Here is a 22297-nt window from a genome sequence, read left to right on the forward strand (position 1 = left end):
ATTAAGAGCGAGCAATCTAAAATGTATCCTAAAATTTAAATGCTTGTTTATTCTTGATCGTGCAGTTCATTGTGACCATCAGACCGGTTCATCTCCTTCTGCTCTAAGCCTTGCTCAAATGCCAAAAGGTTCATGAGAATAGTCTCCATTTTAAAAAAAAAAAAAAAAATTTCTTTATATATATGATTTTATATATAACTTAGATCAGAATTTTAAAGAACGGAAAAGAGTCAACTAAAAAGAATGAGCGAGAATCAACAAGAGGAGGCAATTTTACATAATTGGTTCTCAAAGGACATTTTGTCGAACAATTTAAGAGAAAGTATTTTATTTTATTTTTTACGAAGGAAAATTAGTTTATAAAATTCCCCATAAATAACATCCCGGTAGTAGAATCATGCGCTCGATATTTTTATCAATAGACAAAAATATATAACGAATGCATTTTCTCAATTTGTTTTGTGGAAATTGAGATGAATCATGAAAGGATACAAAGATACAAAGCTGGTAATATTATCGTTCCATACCCAACATCCTACCTCCATTGTTTTATTTTTAAATCATCTCATTTTTCATAAGACGCTGAAAATATTAGTCTTTTGTTTCTGGACTTAGGCAATATAAGGATGGAATCATAAAACTAAAATTGAGAGGGTGCAAAGAAAATTGCATTATAAAATTTTATAAAATCCAATGAAATAAACATTAAATGCTTGGCGGTACCATGTTTATCCAATAACCGAATACCATTATTTACCCAAAAGATTGGGAACTCATTTTTGTTTCTATAATCAGGCGCTATGTTCACGTTGCCAAGTAGATTCGACCAACATCAATTCCATGGATTCTTTATATATTATTGTATTAAGTGCAGGGTCCGTCTTGGCCCAGGGCACCCAGACGATGGCCCTTGACTCCAAATTCCAAAAGGGTCCTAAAAAGAAAAATATATATATGTGTTAAAAACACAAAAATAAAAAGATTGGAATCTAATTCATGGACAATCGACAAGGTCCAAAAATATTCTTAATTATTTCGTTTCTTCGCCAAAGGAAAGGTTTTCAATCCTTCCTCTTTTTGGTTTTTTTTATTTTTCCGTTTGTTAGTTTCTTCATTTTGAAAATCTATCAATTCAACATTGACTCAAAAAAATTGTGACAGCCGACAACATCTAAAAATTGAAAACCTAGTTCCGTTGTAGGAATAAAAATATTAAAAATTTAGTTCCACTGTTTCTTATATGTAAATTAATAAACGAGAGAAGAAAGAAATTAAGAAATCGAGTGGCGCGGCAACATCAGCAACACAACAATTGAACTGGGTGAGGTAAGGCGGCGGACCGCTGCCTCTCGATTAAACTGCTTTTGTCTCATTACCTAGATTTTATCCTTCTATTACTTTGTTTTATTTTTTTAATTTAAAACAGTGTTTTCTATAAAATATGTATTAGGTAGCGAAAAAAGAAACATAAAAAGAGTGGGAGAAGAAAAACTAAAATCTCAAAAAAATTATATTCAAAAATTTTAGAAGAAAATTAAATTACAAAATGAGTTTTTCAAAAACCAAATTAAATATTACGACCTCAAACTTTTATCTCGCTCCGGCCCTAAAATCTTCTGGATCGGCTTTAATTAATTGTATTGTGCATAATCCCCTGATCCTGTGGGCGACAACAGAAACAGAAGTAGAGGTATTGACAAAGAAATTCGTTCTTGTTGAACGGGTAAATACGAACTGAGCAAAGATCGGGCAGGGTCACCAAACTCGATCACAGCAAAAATATTTGGATCTGCTATATATTGAATGCGTGCACCAGACACTGTCAATAAATTATATGAATATTTAAAAAAAAAATACTATTTGCCTATTAGCAGTTTAAAAAAGAAACATAAAACTCTTCTTTATTATTTAAATATAATAAATCTATTATAACAATTATGGAACGTTAGGATAATATTCATCACCACTGTTTGATTGGCTCATTTATTTTCATTTATCTACCCACCTCGGCGATAATATTCATCACCACTGTTAGATTAATTTTTCTTTTCCATTTACTTTCTCTTCTTTCTTCTTTCTTTTTTCTCATCTTTCGTCTCTCCTATCTCTGCATTTATTTTATTTGTATTCGTACATATGGGTTTTCACTTTTCAAAAGTGGATTCTCATCTTCCTAAAATCTCATCCGGTGTTATCCTGTAATAAACAAACATATACTGTCGTTTTTACAAAACTTATTTTTAATAATTTACTTTGATAAGTTTGAAAAAGCACATATATAACTTCTCGAGAATAACAATTTCTAGGTATAATTAATAATTTATCGCTGAAGTTATTTTTTTACAGTCAAAGTTTCATTCACAGATTCACAGTTTGAATTTTTTTTTTTTTTTTTTTACGAAAACGAAAGGAGAAAAGAAGCATCTCTTGTTGAATACAATAGCTTATTTGTGAATGTAAAATTATGTTTGTTATTAATTTATAATGACATAAAAGTTGATGAACGTAAAGACATGATTTATTTTAATTTTTACAAATTTTAAAACTATTGAAAATATTAAATGACTTTAACATAAAAATTATTTGTTACACCTTCTAAATAAAAATGATAGTCTTACTAAATATCTGTGGTTTAAAGATTAAGATATTTGTAATAAGTCATTCGCTTGTTTTTTTATCAATACAAACATACTATAATTTACTTTTACTGTATTTAAGATTGTAATTCTTATTCTTGCCAAACATTTACCAGTGGAACTTGTTCATTTCTCATATCCTTAGTTTCCCTACCAACCCTTGGTAGAATTTCAAAATGACAAGATCACCTACCCTTCCCACCGAATCGGTCATACTCCTGTGACATTTCAAGTAGATTACCAAACAATTTCAGGGTTGCGCGCATAATAAGAGAAAATTGAAGTTCCGCTTGCATAATTATTTAAACGACAAAAGTTCCAAAATGATAGAAAAACAGAGCACTAAAGCTTTTTAAACAGAGGCTAAAGAACGTTTGACCATTCAAATATTGTTTTAGGAAGGGTGTTAAGGAATTTGTTTAATAACTTATATACTATATAATTAGTTTTTTTTCATTTTGTTTAGTAATTTGTTGCCCTTGGAAACAAAAAGTGACTAGTTTATCACCTCTTTTAAATCTACGAGTTTTTCTATATTTGCAATTTTTTATATTAGTTTGAAAGGGTGCTAACTATCGTTAGTAAAAATATTTGACCGATTTTTGTATTCTATTTTTACGTTTAAATCATGACAGTACATTAAACGAGAAAACAAAAAAAAAATGGTCGCTGAATAGTGAAGACCGTAGGGGAGGAGAAAAGGATTGATAATATCCGATTTGTATTTGATCCGTATTTGAAAATTAAATACAGATATAATTTTAAATTAAAATTTTTATTATTCGTATTTAAATAATATATATATTATAAAAAAATTATATTATTTATTTAATATCTGATCCGTATTTGTTGATCTGAAAAATTAAAAGCAGGTACGGACCACCATCCGATCCGGGTCAGATCCTTTTTCACCCCTGAAAGTGAAAGAGCGTTTCAATTTTATAAACAGTCAACCATGCTGAGGGTAGGTACGGCGAAGCCCCAATTTCCTGTTCAATTACAAAGAAATAATTTGTGGTCTACTTTTATATTCTTCTGAATTCCAAAGTGACAGCTCTATAAATTGGCGTCCTTCCAACTCACGACCTTATATCGCAAATTCGCAACCAATTCACTTTGATCTGCGCCACTGTCTGATCTAGAGAGAGAGAGAGAGAGAGAGCGAGAGAGAGAGATGGGCAAGGTGTTTACGCTTGAGGAGGTCTCAAAGCACAACACCGTCAAAGACTGTTGGCTCGTAATAGGGGGCAAGGTAGAATTTCGATCCGAATTTTCGATTTTCTTTTTGTACGATAAATATCATCGGCGACAAACTGTATCTTATAGATCTGGGATTTTCGAGCTCCTTCAGTCCTCCTTTGTTGGATTGTGCATCTAGGAATTAGGATTGCTTGATTTTTTTTTTTCCCACCTCGGATCTAGCATACATGCCAGCAAGGCAGCAACTACGAGGGATATCTTTTGATTTGATTGGTTTCATATTTGAGTTCCTTTTGACAGCTAAAGTGACACCGTTTTGGTGTTGCTTTCAAATTTTCCGATTAGATAATTTATTATTCGATCAGGCAGGTCTTGTGATTTTATTTCCTGATTGTCATAAATAATTTCTTAATTCCTATATAGTTGCACTGTTGAGTCTAGCATTTGATTTGATATATCGATACTTCGTCAGACCAGCTAATTGACACGGTAGTTTACGGATGGGTTGATTGGGTCGATAGATCAATAGATATTAGTAGTTGCTATGTCCAGTAATTTAAGACTTTGAGGAAAGGGACACATTATTAAAAAAGGTACTTGCATTTCAGTGGGGTGAAAAATAGTATCAGATCAGCAAAAATCTAACCAACTAATATCAACGGAGCCAGAACATTTTTTTTTGTCTTATTTTAATTCTCTTAATGAATGAGTATCCATGTGATGTACGATTTATGTAGACTAATATTATCTGTGTATTTTTTGGTTTTCAATCAGCCCATCCTAATTGAATAGCATTTCTATGGTACAGTAGTAACATTAAGTAAACAATTACAAAGGGTTGAGGTTGGAAATTTATTTGGTTACCTACTTTTTTTATCTACTTCAAAATTTAAACTTGACAGGCAATGTATACTTTCTGATCCAACCGCTTTTTTGCATATGGAATTATTTTTTATATTTTTTAGTTTATTACCTAACCTGCTGGAAACCTTCATACTTTAATAAAGTGTATGTCCGTATAAATTACAAATTCATGTTATTTCTAGTCCATGGGATAGTAGAAACTGCAACTTTGCTTTTAGCCAATGGCCCCCGTTTCTTTGGTGGATGCAGCTTTAGATTTTGTGCTTGCATGCAAATATTGGTCGGGTTCAGGGGAGGGCCAATAGTTCTTGGTTCAGTTGTCCTTGTTGCATATAAGGTATTTTTGGGTTTGGGTATTAATTTGTAATACATGAAGCATGTTAGCTGCTGGTTTGGTTCTTTTGGCTTTTTCTTGGTGGGTTGGTAGGGAATTCATCTTTTATAACCTTATTTTAAATATTTTGGTTCATTATGTCAGCACATTTTGGGTTTAAGATAAGTGTGAAAGGGTCATAGAAGATTATAAAGAAAGGTTACCCAGTTAATCCTAGTTAAAGCTTGATCAAAACATCTCCTAAGAAGGTACATGAAGACATTTCAAAAGAATATAAAAAGTGTCTAAGTTATTGGATTTTAATAATAATGTCATATGCTTCTGTACCTACCAGTATGCACTGATAAGTGTAATTTGATGGAATTCAGGAATCAGACGGAGAATGTTACTAATCCAATTATTTTGGGACTCATCCATGGATAAAATACACGACCTTTTAGTATTGCATAATCACATTTCTTGAAAGAATTATCGAAGTATTTGCCATCTGACTTTGTAATTTTGTTTACTGTAGGTATATGATGTGACAAAGTTCTTGGAAGATCACCCTGGTGGAGATGATGTCCTAATATCTTCAACTGGTATGTTTTCTATCAAAACACTCCATGGATAATGGTTATACTATTTGTATTCATAAATCGAGGAATGCATTATAATTTCATATATGAAAAAGGGTGCAAGGAGTAGTTGCATATATAATTCTGCACCTTTGCATAACCAGTGGGGTATTACAGTACCAGCAGCCAGTTGCCTGGTCATACAGGGTTGTTTGCAAAACTTAATGGTTTGATCATACTCAAACCTAGGAGGATTAATAGCAAATATTCAACTCAAGAACCCTCAGTGGACTTGTGAAAACCACAGTGACTGGTATATCAAGCACAGGCCATGGTGGCAACTGATCCTGTAAAGAATCTTGAGCTTTGCTTAGTCAAATGTTCTTCCATTTTTCAGCTAAAGATGCAACTGATGATTTTGAAGATGTGGGTCATAGCACCACCGCGAGAGCGATGATGGATGAATACTATGTCGGAGATATCGATGCCTCAACAATCCCTGCCAAGGTGAAGTACACACCGCCAAAGCAGCCGCACTATAACCAGGACAAGACCCCTGACTTCATAATCAAGATACTCCAATTCCTTGTTCCCCTGGTTATTTTGGGTTTGGCTGTTGGTGTGAGGATTTACACCAAATCTGAGTAGTAGGCTCGTGTGGTCGTTTTCTTTGCTTAGTCTTTTTTGGGGATGGTAATTTAATAAAATTATTAGCATTGCTCTTATACGAAATTCAAGAGAGAGCGTGCTTCTGTATTTATTATGCACTAATGGGCTGCCATTGTTGTGTCTATTGGAATTGTTTCTGGATTTTGGTCTTAGTGTTCAAGTTTTAGTTGTTGCTAGGTCCAGGTGTCACCTAATGTTGTTGGATTGAGGGCACAATTTCACTTTTCAATTATTTTCTGCTATTGCGCTAAAGCGATTATGAGTACCATGTTTGGTACAATTATACTTATCCTTTCGGTTCCTCGGTTGTAATTCAAATCACGTAAGGTAACAAAGTTTTGAGCTAAGATCCGTGGTTGGGATTCTGATCAGACGGTCCGAATCTGAACCCAAATATTATGTTACCTCAAAGGATGCGTGTTACCCTTTTTACGATTGTTTTATTGTTTGAGCTCAGTACGATTTGTTTTGCTTTTGATCTGGGGACTGTAATACTGTATTGATCCATTGCTTATTACAGCTGAGCTCCGCCTCTGTCCTTGGGATTCGTATCCAGTGCAATACGTGACTGAGTACAATTTTGATTAGATCCTAGCAATATGTTCATTGCTTAACACACTACTGGGCCTGATATACTCTTAACTGGAATATCCGCTACGAAATTCCTTAGCCATTACAGGATCCATTAACTTTGATTTGGTCCAGTATGATGTGCAGGAAACAAATCTGCGGGAATTCTCAGGGATTTCAGGGAGCCAGAAATTCTGAATTCAACCAATTATATGTTTTGAGATTTGTGCATAAAAAACTGTCTGCTTTGAGATTCGTGTATAAAAAAAAAATTAGATGGTTGGATTTGGAATTTCAGGGTTCCTGAAATCCTCAGATTTCATTCCTGATGTGCATGAATGTACGATACGAAGTTTCTTGTCCGAACTATCTTAATTCAATGATAAATATATAACTAAACAGTATACTGCGATCTGTCAAAGAACCGAACATGATTGAATAGGAGTAGTGTGAACCGTCCGATGCCATTTGATCTTAGTCAAGGTTCTAAATAATAATTATCGTGTTATTATGAAAATGCAAAAAAAAAAAAAATGTTATAACATAAAAAACAGCTGATAGTACTATAGCTTTTAAGAACCGAAATATAAATACTATAGCGCTGCTATAACTAATTTTTTTTAATACTAAATTCTGAGTAGTAATTAGTATGCCACGTAGAAGATCCAAAAAGGTGATCCAAGTGAGGAGTCATGCGCTGATTGGCTCTATTTGTCAGCCGATTGCGTGGATGTTTTAGTTTTTGTTTGTCAATCGAGGATCTATCACCGATTACGTGAATGTTTTAGTTTTTACTGATCACGTGAATGCTAATTTTAGTTATAATTTGTTGCGCATGCAACTGTTGAAGTGTATTGCAGTCTATTCCGACCAATATAATTATATAAACATCGGATTTAACTCCCAACAATATTATAAAGTCCGGCTAGTATGACATCAGTGTCACATGATATTAATTTCAAAATTGATTGAATAGATTTCAATCGACTAATTCAAACTGTTCAATTCAATTTATTTATGAGTGATGCATTTACCAATTTTTTTATTTATATCCAAAAATTAAATCAAATTACAAAAAATAACCGAAGTATAGTTGAATTTTGATTTCTACCCAATCCGGTTATCCAACAACCGAACTCAAGAAATATAACCGGTTATTGGATAACCGGAAAGTTATGTTTTTTTTTTTTTTTTTTTTTTTTAAAGAAAATCCGGTTAATCACTAACCGGAAAGTAAGTTTTTTTTTTTTTTAAAACCAGAAATTTCGAATTTTTTTTATTTTTTATATTAAAATATTAGAAATGTTGATTATATTTCTTTAAAAATAGATGAAATACAATATAATTTGATTTATTAGAAAGACTGCAACAAATAACCCGGATTAATATTTTTCAGGCCGGATTTTTCGCGGCTGTAAGAAAAATTAATATATTTCTTTATGTGCTATTGGAAAAAAATAAAAATGCTTAGATTCTGAGTTATTGATTCCGGTTCAAAAGTCACTTCTAGGTAATCTAGAAAATATTGTGATCCATCTAGTAAATTTAATTAATAAAAAGTTGTTTCTATTTTTGAAAAAAATAAAAACTTTAATTTATTTAATAATTGTTTTTCAAAAAGAATTATCAAAATAGAAACAACTTTTTATTAATTAAATTTATTAGATGGATCACAATATTTTCTAGATTACCTAAAAGTGAATTTTGAACCGGAATCAATAACTCAGAATCTAAGCATTTTTATTTTTTTCCAATAGCACATAAAGAAATATATTAATTTTTCTTACAGCCGCGAAAAATCCGGCCTGAAAAATATTAATCCGGGTTATTTGTTGCAGTCTTTCTAATAAATCAAATTATATTGTATTTCATCTATTTTTAAAGAAATATAATCAACATTTCTAATATTTTAATATAAAAAATAAAAAAAATCGAAATTTCTGGTTTTCAAAAAAAAAAAAAAAAAAAAAAAACATAACTTTCCGGTTATCCAATAACCGGTTATATTTCTTGAGTTCGGTTGTTGGATAACCGGACATTTATCCCAAATCCGGTTATTGGATAACCGGATTGGGTAGAAATCAAAATTCAACGATACTTCGGTTATTTTTTGTAATTTGATTTAATTTTTGGATATAAATAAAAAAATCGGAATTTTACATGTAAACACACAACTAATGAAATAGGTCGGTTTGAACGGTTTAGATTCATCGTTTGAAGTCGATTCGATAGGTTTTGAAATTAGTGTTATATAGATTGAAATGACACTGATGTTATACTAGCCAAACTCATTATATACAAATGAAAAACACTAACAAATCCAGCAATTGAAACTATTCCGCATCAAATAACATGCAAAATCGGAGTGAATAAGAAATAGATGCTAACATTGTCTGGTCTCGTGGACAGATTCAGAACATGTTCGGTAACAGAAATTTCGTAGAAATGAAAATATTAATTTGTTAAAGAGAAATATTATGTACCCCAAGTCACTATACCCTATTTAGTCCCCCGACCAGTTCAACTGATATATTTCTAATTTTGGAAAGTAGTTCAACCGATAAATTTCCAATTTTATCTAGTTTGTCTTTCAATCTGATCAGAACTCAATTATACCCGAGTGCATCCCCCAAATAATTTAACAGAAAAAACATTTTAATATTGTCTAACTTTCATTTTCAGCGCTAATATCCAAATATTTAAAGCTATGTTTATAACATTTTAAAATGTTACTCGCAAGCATAGAAACCTCTGTCTGAAAGCATTTATAAATAGTTTTAACTCTCAACTACTTTTGTCTTCAAGCCAAAAAAGAAAATATTTTTTTCACTCACTCTTTTTTAATTTTTCTCTGATAATTATAATTTATTTTTTCAACGATCCGTGATTAATTTTACGAATATAAAAATACGAACGTTTTTTATTCGATTTTATCTTTCAAATAAGATCAATGAATAAATACTTTTGAGTAATTTTAAAGTCATTTGTTTGTTTTTAAAGTAAAACTCATAAGCACTTTAAATTTTTCAAGTTTTTAAATCTCAGTCTACAACCATTCAAATTTTCAAGGCTCTGTACATGAGGTTTATATGTTTTGTACATTAGCTTTGTAAATGCAGTGTTATTGTTGAGGTTTATATACTTTGTACATGAGGTTTATATGTTTTATTCTAGAGATTTAAAGTGTTATTAATGAAGTTTATATGCTTGTAAACAGAAGTTTAAATTATTTTGAAGCAAAAATAAAAAACTTTGAAAGTCACAGATATTTAAAGTGGTAAAAAAAATTACAACACAAATATAACTAAAAAATTATTCTTCATGGATCTTATTTGAAAGAGAAAATCGGGTAAAAAACGTTCATATTTTTAGATTTGTAAAATTCATCACGAATCGTCGAGAAAATGGATGAGAATTATCAGAGAAGAAATAAAAAAAGTGGGTGGAAGGAATCTTTTCGTTTTTGACTTGAAAACAAAAGTAGTTAGGAGTTAAAACTATACAGATTTAAAATTGTAATGCTTGCAGAGATTTAAATGCTTACGAGTAGCATTGTAAAATGTTATAAACATAGCTTTAAATGAAAGTTAGATAACATTTGAAGTTGTATCCGTTAAACTACTTGAGGGGCACGCTCGGGGATTTTATTTGAGGTACAATTATCAGGACCCTTTGTTAAATACTAAGTGTTCGGTAAGTGTATAATTTTTTTTTTAGAAGTTGATTTTTTTTCCTCGCACAATTATATTTTTTATATAAAATGTTGTCATAACATGAAACTATGTTAAGTACATCGATTTTCCTCAAAAAAATGTTAAGTACATCGATACTGATTACATGTATTGTAATAAAAAAAAAATTACATGTATTGTATTTATGAAATAGTGAATTGACCAAGTTAATTTGTATTGTGTTAATTACAACTTTTTGTATTGTTTAATTATGTTTTGTTTGGTTAATTTTAGACTTATCAGATAGTTCAATTAAAAGTTAGCAGGTTTATGGTGTGTTACAAGTTTTTTTGAAATCTTAGTAGTGGCTACCAAGAATTATGTTGTGTCACAAGTTAATTTTACGAATTACCATGAAAATTTAATCTGTTAATTACTTAATTAACAAAATTTCCAAAAGTGCATTATGAACAGTTTTTTTTTCTTTTAAAAAAAAATTGATTTAAGTTTATCTGGTACAATTTTAATTTGTCTGCATGCTATAAAATTTAACGCACTGGTGTCTGCAGATGATTAAGGAGCAGTTAAAAAATGTGGTTTATGATATACACGTGTCTTCATTTTTACTCAAAATAAATTAGCAAAATAAATATTTTTTTTTAGATGTAGACAAATGCGAGAAGTGTGGTCGTTAAAATTTTTGGGTCTCCGACAGCTCCGCCGTTTGAAAAAAAAGTGGAGCTCGGACTGAAATATACTTTTTTTTTCCCCATGAAACTGAAACTCGGAAGGAAATAAAATTCTTTGGATATCTAAAATGAGAATATTTTCACAAGTCCACATTTTAAAAAAAAAAATTAAAAAAAAAAAACCATAAGAATTGAACCTACCGAACGTACCCTCAGAAATAAAGATCTGGATTGGATTCTTTTTTGTCGTAGGCCTTTTTAATAAGTTTTAAGAATCCATTTTGAAAATAAGAAACGTTGGTTTGTTTTTAACAAACATATCCAAACTAATCACAGAATGATGTTTTGTCTTTTGCTTTTTTCTTTCTTGATTTTCCAATATTTACTCAGTAATTTTCTTATTGCTTAAAAAATCATCAATTTTAATTAAAGCGTAGTAAGTCCTATAACCGCACTCCAGTATCTGCATCGTATCCGCATTTTAATCGTCATAACTGTTTGGAGGGACCGCAAAAATTATAACGCTGATTTTTAATAAAATATTTATACCTATGCACGAAAATGTGTATACCTATATACAGAAGTATTTATACTTATATGGTGAACAATTTTTATGTAAATAATTCTCTTCAACCAAATTTTTCAAAACGTACTGGCACCATAAAAATATATGGGGGACCACTCAAACTACATGGAGAATATATGTTTTTAGAAGTGATTTTTTTTTCGTTCAATCTCGTCCATATTTCTGACAATCTATGAGAGTTTTTTTTTTTTTATCTAAAATCATAAACGTCTTCTACGCAATTTTCTCTTTCAAATGAGATCCATGATGACGTACTTTTGGGTTCGTCATCACGCAAGTATTTATACCTCATCGTGCAAGTATTTATAGCTATATTTATAAGTATTTGTTTACATATGACACTGGATTACATCTGAGGGTACGTTTGGATGGAAGTTAGAATAGCTAGAATAGTGAAATTTAAGAATAACAAATGAGAATAGAAAATAAATAGTGATCTTTGATTAGTATAAAAATGGTGCTATTTGGATTAGTAAAAATGTTGTTTGGATTGTAAATTTGGAATAGTGAATAGCTGTAACCGATAAAGAATAGTGTTAACAGGGTGCTAATTAAGATGAAAGATAGGCAAGTAGGGTCTCAAATGAATTGTCACGACGTGAAAATAGCAGAAGTGGTGTCAATTTTATAATTTCGAAACTGTGTTAGCGAAAATCCGAGAAGGAAGCATTTTTTTTCTCTCTTCACACTTTCGAATAGTAGTTATTCCAACATTTACAAGGAATAGAGAATAGCAACTATTCTAACTATTCCGAATAGCCCTCTATTATAGCTATTCTCATTTCATCCAAATATACCCTGAAAGTATTAATATCAAGTATGACAAGTATTTATACCTATGGATTGAAGTATTTATATCTATGAGGTCAATTATATTTGCTAGAGGAAGGTTGATGCGGATATAAGAAGTCCCTACCACTTCATTAGAGAAATGCTGACACATGGATGATCGGAGAAGGTTAATGTGGAGATAAGAAGTCCCTACTACTTCATTAGAGGAATGTTGATACGGGAACAATTGACAGGCCATAAAAGGAGATAATCATATCAAGTTATGCATGTAAGTATTAATATTTTATTTTGAAAACATTAATATCTTATATTCAAAGTATTTATATCTATGAAGGTTGACGCGGAGACGAGTGTGGAACTGAGAAAAATGAATCATATCATTAGTGGGGACTATAGTACAACGTTCTTCTATTGTTGCAATGGGCTGGAGTAGGAGAATTAAAATAATTATTCATTATATTGAGCTATTTATTATCACGGTAATTATTCTCTAGTACTTATTTGTATATTATTCTGTTGTACTAATAGGAGACTTGTAACAGCGTCCAATTAATGAAACGGGTCCTTTATTGAAATAGGTCCCCTTAAAATAAAGGATGGTTTTGTCTTTCAAACCATGGTTTCGAACCTTCGTTAAAACACCATTCACTGTATTGAGAGCATCCCATCTCTATAATTTTAGGAATTTCTAAATAAATGTTAATTATTTTTTAGAAATTTAAATTTCTAAAATTTCTAAATTTTTATATTTTTAAATTTAAATTTTAAAGTTTCTATTAAACCAAATCAGAAATAAATTAAAAAATAATAATAATTTGAGCGAATCGTTTGACAAAGTGGCATTTAGAAACAATTTCTTAATAAAACTTTGTCTGATAGTTTCTAAATAAAAAACTGAGATACATCTTTAAATTTAGAATAGAAATCGTCATGTTAGATTAGGAATCTATAAAGTTTAAAAAATTGTAGATGTACGCCCACGCTCTCTCTCTCTATACAGAGAGAGGAACTACGATGCTTTGGAAATTAAAAAGATGATGTTTTACTTTCCACTCAAATCTCTATTTTCAAATTTTAAATAGAAAATTCGAACTTCTCAACATCAACGTGATCTTTATATTGAAATATGTTTGGAGACTAAATTTTGCATTTTTGGAATTCTTTTACTTTTTTTATTTTTGAAAATCACAATTTTTCATTAAAAATTAAGAGAAATAATAATTTTTAAAAATTCTAAAAATATAGTAAAAAAAAGTTAAAGAAAATATAAAATTTGATTTCCAAGTAGATTTTAAATGAAAATCATGTTAAAAAGTGAAAATAGACTATTTGAACACTGCAGCCATAATAGTCCATCTCTCTGTATATAATTTTTTTTTTTTCCTCTTTTTTGGGGAGGGGTGTTTGAGCCAGAGGTCAGAATTTCAGATACCGAACCTATACGGCCTCTCAAAACCTCATGAGCCACAACTAATGATATCCGCCTCCTTTTCCCTGATAGGTTGCAAAGTAGACTGTGTGCCTTTCCTATTTGGCAAGAAGATTAGGAAATACCGAAATAGATTTGAAATAAGGACGTAAAGTCCGATTTCTTTGATTAATCTGAATTTCTAATTTCATATCTTATATTATATTTTTAAGATATTCTTCAGCACGCCATATTTTTTTCAGAGCAAAATTCAATAATTAATTTTGACTATACGATCAAATGAAAGTAAATTGGGATTTATTGAGAGCAAAATGCAATTACTTTATTTTTAAGACTAGTCTTTTATTTATTTTTTTATAAGAGAAATTCGTTAATTGATATAGACTATAGCAAAATTACTTTTATATTCTGTTTTTTTTTTTGGAAATATTAGTAATGCAGAAAAACCACCCAATCAAATGAATATAAACCATTCAATTAGTGCACCGAAGAAATTTCTGTAACTTCTTTTTCTCTCATTTTGTTGAAAAATTCTCTTATGTTATATTTTATAATTATTATCTGATATAAATATAAAACTTATTATTTGCGGGTAATCAATATAATTTTAATTTTATTATTGTTACTTTTAAATGCTTATCCATGATAAATATAATAATCTTGTATTAAAATTATTTTAGAAAAATCATTTACTTTTAAATTTGATTGTTTATGTTATCTACATGCTTCCGACTCCCCTCCTCGCGCCCCACTCCTTAGTTGTGATGCGCGTGCTCCTCCACCCTCAAACGGCTGCATACGCTCCTCGGTGATGTACTGGCCGCTTGCTGCGTACTCTACTGGCCAATGATCCTGGACTGGTTCGAACTTAAAAACCTTTTTTTTGTTGTTTTTGTTTTTTGGTCTGTGAAAGTTTAATTTGTTTTTTTGGATAACTGATTATGATTGGTTTACATTAGTACTTAGAAGTTAGAATATTAAAATAAATTAAGATTATACATTAACTAATAAGTTTGAACTTGATTACTCTTGCTATTTTATGATCAAATTTTTGAGTCTGCCCCTGCTTCTTATAGGCACGAGGTATCAAATGTGAGCTCGATGCGTAGATTGAGCGTGTGAGCTCCCATGTAGAACATGAGCACTAATATGTTTTTCCGATATGTAGGGAACGAGAGACTGCTGTTTTTTTTACTATAACTTTTTTAGAAAATATATTTAGAAAACTGGACGTGAAAATTATTAGACGCTCTTTTAGAATATAGTATGTTTATAACACTAGTATTGGTCATAATTTTTTAAATATTATAACTAATATTATTGAGGAGGGTTTAAATACCTCTATTTTTGTAACTCCACATGCTTCTATTTAATTTTAAAACATTAATAACTCAAAATTTAAATCATAAACATCAAAATAAAACTGTTAGATGTGATTTATGTTTTTTTTTCTTTATGTACTCATAAAAAATTATTACATTTTGGTTTTGTTTATATGTGAATCAATAACTTGAAAAATTAACGTCTAGAGTTTTCACATTAGTACATTTTTACAAGTTCTTGATGACAACCAAAATAAAGTTAAAATGTCATAATTTTTTATATGTGCATAGATAAAATAATGTAGATCATATCTAACAGTTTTATTTTAACTTTTAAGTTTTAAGTTTTGAGTTATTAAAGTTTTCTAAAAATAAATTTATAATGGAGACACAAAAAATGGAGACATGTGAATCCGGTAATACACTCCATAGTTAAAATTTGTATTTATTTAAGACGCTAACGTTTTAAGGTACAAGATGGAAGAGAGAGGAAGGATTTTTTTTTAAAATAATTATCCCTTGATTGTATATTTAATAGAGTAATGATTTTGTCCCCCTCACTTTAGTCCCCTAACAGTCCCCCTAACGGTCAAAGTCAATAAAGAGAAATAAAATATATCATTTCTCTCCCAATTTCATTTTCCAGTTGGATTGGCTCTTTCTTTCTCTCCCAACTCTATTCTCTCCTCAAAGAAAATCCCTCTCTGCCTCCTCCACTCCGCCTCCTCCGCTCGATCTTCTAGTTGGATCCTCTCCAACTTCTCCGCTCGATCTCCCAGTTGGATCCTCTCCGCCTCCTCCGCTCGTCTCACCTCGATCTCTGGCTGAAACTTCATCGGCCTTCGGCTTGACCTTCGTACCGACGTCGAAGGCTAAGGAGGCAGTGACCTTCAGCAAGGCGGCTTTTGGCGAAGGTGCATGCTGCTTCAAGCGCAAGTCTAACCAGAGAAATACTTTCTTTATAAGAACTTCTCAGTCTCTCTTTCCCCTCCTCTTCACCTCCAAAGTAGACATTTCTCTTTCGCTATCAGCTCCAAGCAAGCTCGCATTCATAGCGTTCAAAAAGGTCAAGGTCGTCAACCCCATCGTCAAGATGGACAATTAATTAGTATTTTCTCTTTTTCCTCTGATGTGTTTTACTGTTTTTGATCTCTCGATCAGAGTCGCTTTACATCGATCGATCGGCGGTTCTCCTGTCAAGATCTAAACTTGAGATTTGGATCCACTTGAAGTGTATACAAATTTTTTTAATTTCAAGCATTAGAAAAAAGATCACAATGATCTATGCATTAGATTGAAGTTTTAATTGCTGTTCCGATTTAGATTTTTAATTGCATTAAAAATGGTGTTACTTTTTACTAATCTGGTTTTGTGTTGTTTAATTAGATGATCAAAGGTGCGATCTTGGCACTCCATGAGAGGACTGAGTCAAGCTCCTACGCCATAGCCAAGCATACAAAAAATTTAAAGTCAAATATTGTTTCATAACAATATACACTTTCACACTTAAGTATGATCAATACTAAGTGTTTTAGATATCAATAAATCATATAAAGTGTGTATGAAAAGAATAATAACACAAATGAGTGGATATGAATATTTCATGTCTTAACTATTGGTAAAACATATGCATCACAGGAACACTAAAATTTGACTAAGTAGATATGAATATTTACTGTCTTAAAAATTGATAAAACATATGCATCACAGTAACAACAAAATTTGACCAAGTAGATATGAATACTTGTTGTCTTAACTACTGTTACTTACCGTTTCATATATTAATTGTTTGAATATTGTTAATTTAAAAAAATATTAAATTAAAAAACTTTACAATGTAACAATTCATACTTCAGTTACTAGTATGAATATTTTTCTCGGTACCTATCAATATGTCCAAACACCAAGCAAATTAATTGATTTACATTACTTTACAACATAACAATTCACACTTCAATGTGTAAGTATGAATACTTGATATGTTATATATTTTTTTTAGAAATACAAATGTCATATGTAAATAATTCACACTTCACTTATAAGTATGAATACTTTATTCAGTACCTATCAATACATTCAAGTACCAAATAAATTAACTGATTAACTGATTTAAGTTACTTTACACCATCGCAGTTCACACTTCAATGCGTAAGTGTGAATACTTAAAATTTTAGATATTAATATTTTTACAAAAACTATCAGTAATGATCCCCCCAAGTAGTTAATGCCAAAGACACTTATGTGGATTTTTCAAAAATATTTTACAACATAAATATTCATACTTTACTGAGTAAGTATGAATACTCGGTATTTTAGAGAAGAATACTTGACAGGATATGAATACTTGCACACTAAGTTATGAATACTTGAATGACGAATGACCCGAAAGTACTTCATCATGGATCTCATTTGAAAGAGAAAATTACGTAGAAGATGTTCGTGGTTTTAGATTCGTAAAATTCCTCACATATTGTTAGAAATATTGACGAGATTAAATAGACAAAAAAAACTCACTTCTAAAAATATGTAAAAGATGAATGTGTAAAAGAAAGTTGATGCCCAGTTTTTTTTTTAATACTTAATGTCTTAGCTATGAATACTTCATATATTATATGGTAATACTTGCGCATATAAGTATCCATACATGCCCGCGCTAGTTAATTTTTTCAAATACAAGTGGTCTCCAAAATAGTTAGTAGCTTCCCATGTAGTTAGTGGTTTCTATTGTACTTTATCCATTAGTTAGTTAGGGGGACATTTAGGGGACTGAAGTAGGGGGACTGTTAGTCGATCCCTATTTAATATGAGAGTAACGTTAATTAATCTTCTTTTTAACTTTGTAGTTCCTTAAAACTTATATTTATTATTTTTTACATTAAACTATAACATAAATAAACAGTACCGGCTAAATATGAAAATTGAGAATAAGATGATCCCTTCTCGTTTTTTTCCCTTCATCTCATTGGTAAGAGGTAAGCAGTGTTGTAAAAAACGGTTGTTTAGACTGATTAATTGGCTGATTAGTCGTTGACGATGATCAAACCATCATAAATTTTTCGAACTATAATCAGCCAATTATTTTTTATTATGTCTGATTATTTTCGATTATTCTCAATTAATCGCTTAACAGTATCCTATCCGTCCGACCAACGCATGCTGTTATTTACAACACTGTTGGTAATTATTGAACCTTTTAGTTGACTATGTGAAGAGAGCATATGTTCCTGTAAAATAGTGCCAAATTTTTATACATACTATTTTTTTTTTCAAAATTAAACACATAACACTATTTTTGATTTTTTTTCAAAAATTAAATACATAACATTGTTTTATCCAACAGAATGCATGACTGCACGCTTTATGCTGAATAACATTCAAGAGTATGCTTAGTTAGATTGAGAATAGGCTATTTAAAATAGCCTACTCGTATTTGATTGAGTTACAATAGCTAGAATAATGAATTCAAATTTTTTATCTTACTAGAAATTTAACTATTATAATAAAACAAATAATAACTATTCTTAATAGACCATTCTTATTTTACAATCAACCATATCCCAACGGATCTGCTCATACTGCGTGGTTGCATAGGTCAAAAGTCAGAAAAATTTATGATAGCATGTCAACAAATTCAACAAGCTAACTTGCGGGACCTTGGAAAAAAAAAAAATTCAACAAGCTAAGATTTCCCTTTTTCTTTTCGTGTGGTTGCCCATGTCAAATCAATAGGATTAAAAAATTTAAAAGGTCATATCAAACAAGTTTTACAATACAAACCGATAAAATCAATACAATTTAAAAGTCTTAAAAGGTATACCAAACAAAATTTATAATATAAGCTGAGATTGACTTCCAATTATATTATATTATTTAGATATACAGAATGATCTTATCAAAACCACATCTAGACCCGCTGGATTATTTAGCGGCCATACCGCAAAATAATATAGTAGAAAATGTATTTTTGAAATTATTCCAAAAATAATGTAATGTATTTAATTTTAAAAGTTTAAAAGGCATACCAAACAAAATTATTTGATCATTTAGAAGAACATGATGATTCAATTAAGGCCACGTCTAAACTCGCTGGATTATTTAGCGGGCATAATCATATTGTCCGTTAGATAATTTAGTGGAAAATGTGTTTTTTAAATTATTCCAAAAATAATGTTATGTATTTAATTTTAATTCTTTTCGAGTATGAATAATTTTTTTTGACAAAATAACTCTTCAATTTATAAAAAAGAATTACTTATTTTTTCTTAACTCACTTGTCTGACACACTCTCTCTCTCTCTCCTTCCATTTTATCTCTTTATTTATAGGCATCATACTTTGAAATAATATCTCAAATATAAATGTAACTACTAGGATGTTCTTAAGTTCACCAAATTCTTTGGTGAACTCAAGTCTGAAATCCGTCAAATCGGTTTTAATGATGAATCCGAACCGTTAAAATTCGTCTACCTTACGAGTGATGCGTCTACACATAAAAATTTTAAACACTCGAATTAATTTAGTATAAAGTTAAGCGGTAAACAAACGTTCAAAAAATAAATGCATTAAAATTAATTTATTGACTTCTAATTTTGACTGATTGACTTTATACTAAATTAATTCGAATGTTTAAAATTTTCACATGTAGACGCATCACTCGTAAGGTGGACAGATTTCAACAGTTCAGATTCGTCATTTGAAGCCGATTTCACGGATTTTAAACATGAGTTCACTAAAAATCTTGATAAACTTAAGAACACCTTAGTTCTACTTCTACTAGATAAGAATATAAATTAGTGTCATAGTGTATCGTACTATCTTGTGAATAATTACATTGTGATTTTAATCTTGTGAGATAATGTGTTGTAGTTAAGTTAAATCTTCACGTGTTATGATTAAATTTGTGAAAATTAATTGTCACACACAAAATAACCATGAAACGTTAAATTTTATCACATTTAGGGCCTGTTCGGTGGTAGTCCAAAAATTACTATTTATGTGGAAAAAAAAGTTTACTCAGACTGAATATTTTTTTCTATGTAAACAGTAATTTTTAGTTAAAATATTTTACAATTATATTTTCATACCTATTCCACTCCGTCTTTAGTTTATTTTTATGTTTGCTTTTTAAGGAAGAAAAAAAATATGAAAAAATGTCTACAGTCGCACAACCACGTGCCTTTTAGATTCCGTACAATTATGCTGTGATCAAATCGCGTGTTGTCACCAAAAAATACTACAAGAGATAAACGATTCATGACGTCCCACGTAACTCTTTTAACATTATAACACGTATCCTCTGCATTAACTAAAAAAGGAATATTTTGATTTAATAGATAGAACCAATCTGTCTAATTTTAACACATAATTCTTTAATATTACTGCAGATCTAGTTTGTGCGTATTTCAAAGTGAATCGGACGGTTGAGATACATTAACTCAAAAGATTTTAAAGTGTCCGACTTCCATAGGACACCAAATTTTACTCATTTAATTGAATTTTTTTTAGAAACCATAAATAAAAAAAATAAATTTTACCAAATCAACTTGATTGCTTTGTTTGTTACAAAAATTATAAGAAATGAGATGCCATTTTAGTTCCAGCTATTTTCATAGATTTCGAGAAAAAAATACGTTAAAAAATTGTGATAGTATCTGGAACCGAATTGTCATTTTGGTCAAAATTTCTTTTTTGTTTGAGATCGAAATGATATTTCAGTTTTTATAGTTTTTATAAAAAAAAAGTAATCACGTTAGTTTCATAAAAAATCTTTTATCTAATTATGGTTTGTAAAAAATATTCCATTTAATTGCCGCTTTTTCTGGAATTTTCTGAATCATGACAAACTAGAAAAAAAAATTTAGGAACGGGCATAAGCATTTGAGGATTCCCAGTCAGCAGACTATTCACTGCCCTGTTGATTGTTTTTTTTTTTTTTTTTTTGAGGAAAGCCCTGTTGATTGTTGCAATCTGAGAGCGTATGCTGATGTCCTAGAGCATGTCTCGCGTCGGCATATTGCAACAAACCACGTCCAAATCCTGAACCGGGTTGAGTTTTCCAGGAGCTTGTGGTCGGACCATAGTGACAAATGAATTATTCGGGTTCGGTTCGGCGAGATCAAAAATTCGTGATTCGGATATAATTCGGGTATAATTCGGGAATGATTCGGAATTATCCGGATCAGAAATCTCAGTCCTGCAAGGGAGCAAAAAAATAAAAAACAAAAAAAATAATTGTTCTTAGAAAAATTCAGGAAAAATTCGTGAATAATTCGTAAAATTCAGGAAAAGTTCGTAAAATTCGGAAATTATTCGGGTTTAATTCGGTCAAAGTTTGGTCAACCGAATAATTCGGTGTTCGGTTCGGCATCACCCCAAAAAAGAATTAAACGGGTATAATTCGGATGTAATTCGGGTACCTTGTCACTATGCGGACAGGCCTCTACTCTACTCGTCACACAGAGAAACAGGCCCTCATCCGTCACAGAAAGAATCCGCACCAAAAGGTACGAGAAGTAATCAAACCCCGCACGGCTGCACCCACCTACCAACTGTTTCTCTGTTTTCTCCTGTCTTCTGTTCCGTAAACGCCCCACCGAAGGAAGTCGTACCCTCTGCATTAACTCAGAAAGGAATCTTTTAAATTAATGAAACTGGAACGTCCAATACGCTTTAAGATTCGTGCGAACCAAATTCTCTAAATTATAAGCCGTGATCGGATTGACTCCGTTTAAAATCAGACGGTTGAGATGCGTTAACTTAAAAGATGCTCTTTTGAGTTAATGCAGACTCTCACCGAAGTGCATTAAATCCCGAAAGCGTGATTTCGTTTAAAATCAGACGGCCCAGATATGTTAACTCAAAAGAGCATTAAATCCCAGCCAAAGAGCATCTTTTGAGTTAATGCAGACTCCCACCGAAGTGCATTAAATCCCAGCCGAAAGCGACGCATCACCTCCAAGCCTACCCCAGCTTCCACCTA

General features: G+C 30.9%; 1 protein-coding gene across 2 annotated transcripts; it reads left to right on the plus strand.

Annotated features, from left to right (window-relative positions):
- Positions 1-3621: 3621 nt before the first annotated feature.
- Positions 3622-6519, plus strand: LOC144553434 (cytochrome b5). 2 transcript variants are annotated; one of them, XR_013511372.1, is made up of 4 exons: positions 3719-3888; positions 5549-5615; positions 5989-6377; positions 6444-6519. XR_013511372.1 is itself a non-coding variant. In XM_078301597.1 (3 exons), exons 1-3 carry the CDS (start codon positions 3811-3813, stop codon positions 6237-6239), a joined length of 396 nt encoding a protein of 131 aa, XP_078157723.1. In that variant the 5' UTR covers positions 3622-3810; the 3' UTR covers positions 6240-6519. The 2 variants fall into 2 exon arrangements, 1 of the variants encoding a protein (XP_078157723.1); XM_078301597.1 differs by having other exon boundaries at positions 3622-3888; positions 5989-6519.
- Positions 6520-22297: the final 15778 nt, after the last annotated feature.

The sequence above is a fragment of the Carex rostrata genome, chromosome 1, assembly GCF_964058835.1.
Source record: "Carex rostrata chromosome 1, lpCarRost1.2, whole genome shotgun sequence".
In the NCBI taxonomy this organism is placed as follows: Eukaryota; Viridiplantae; Streptophyta; class Magnoliopsida; order Poales; family Cyperaceae; genus Carex; species Carex rostrata.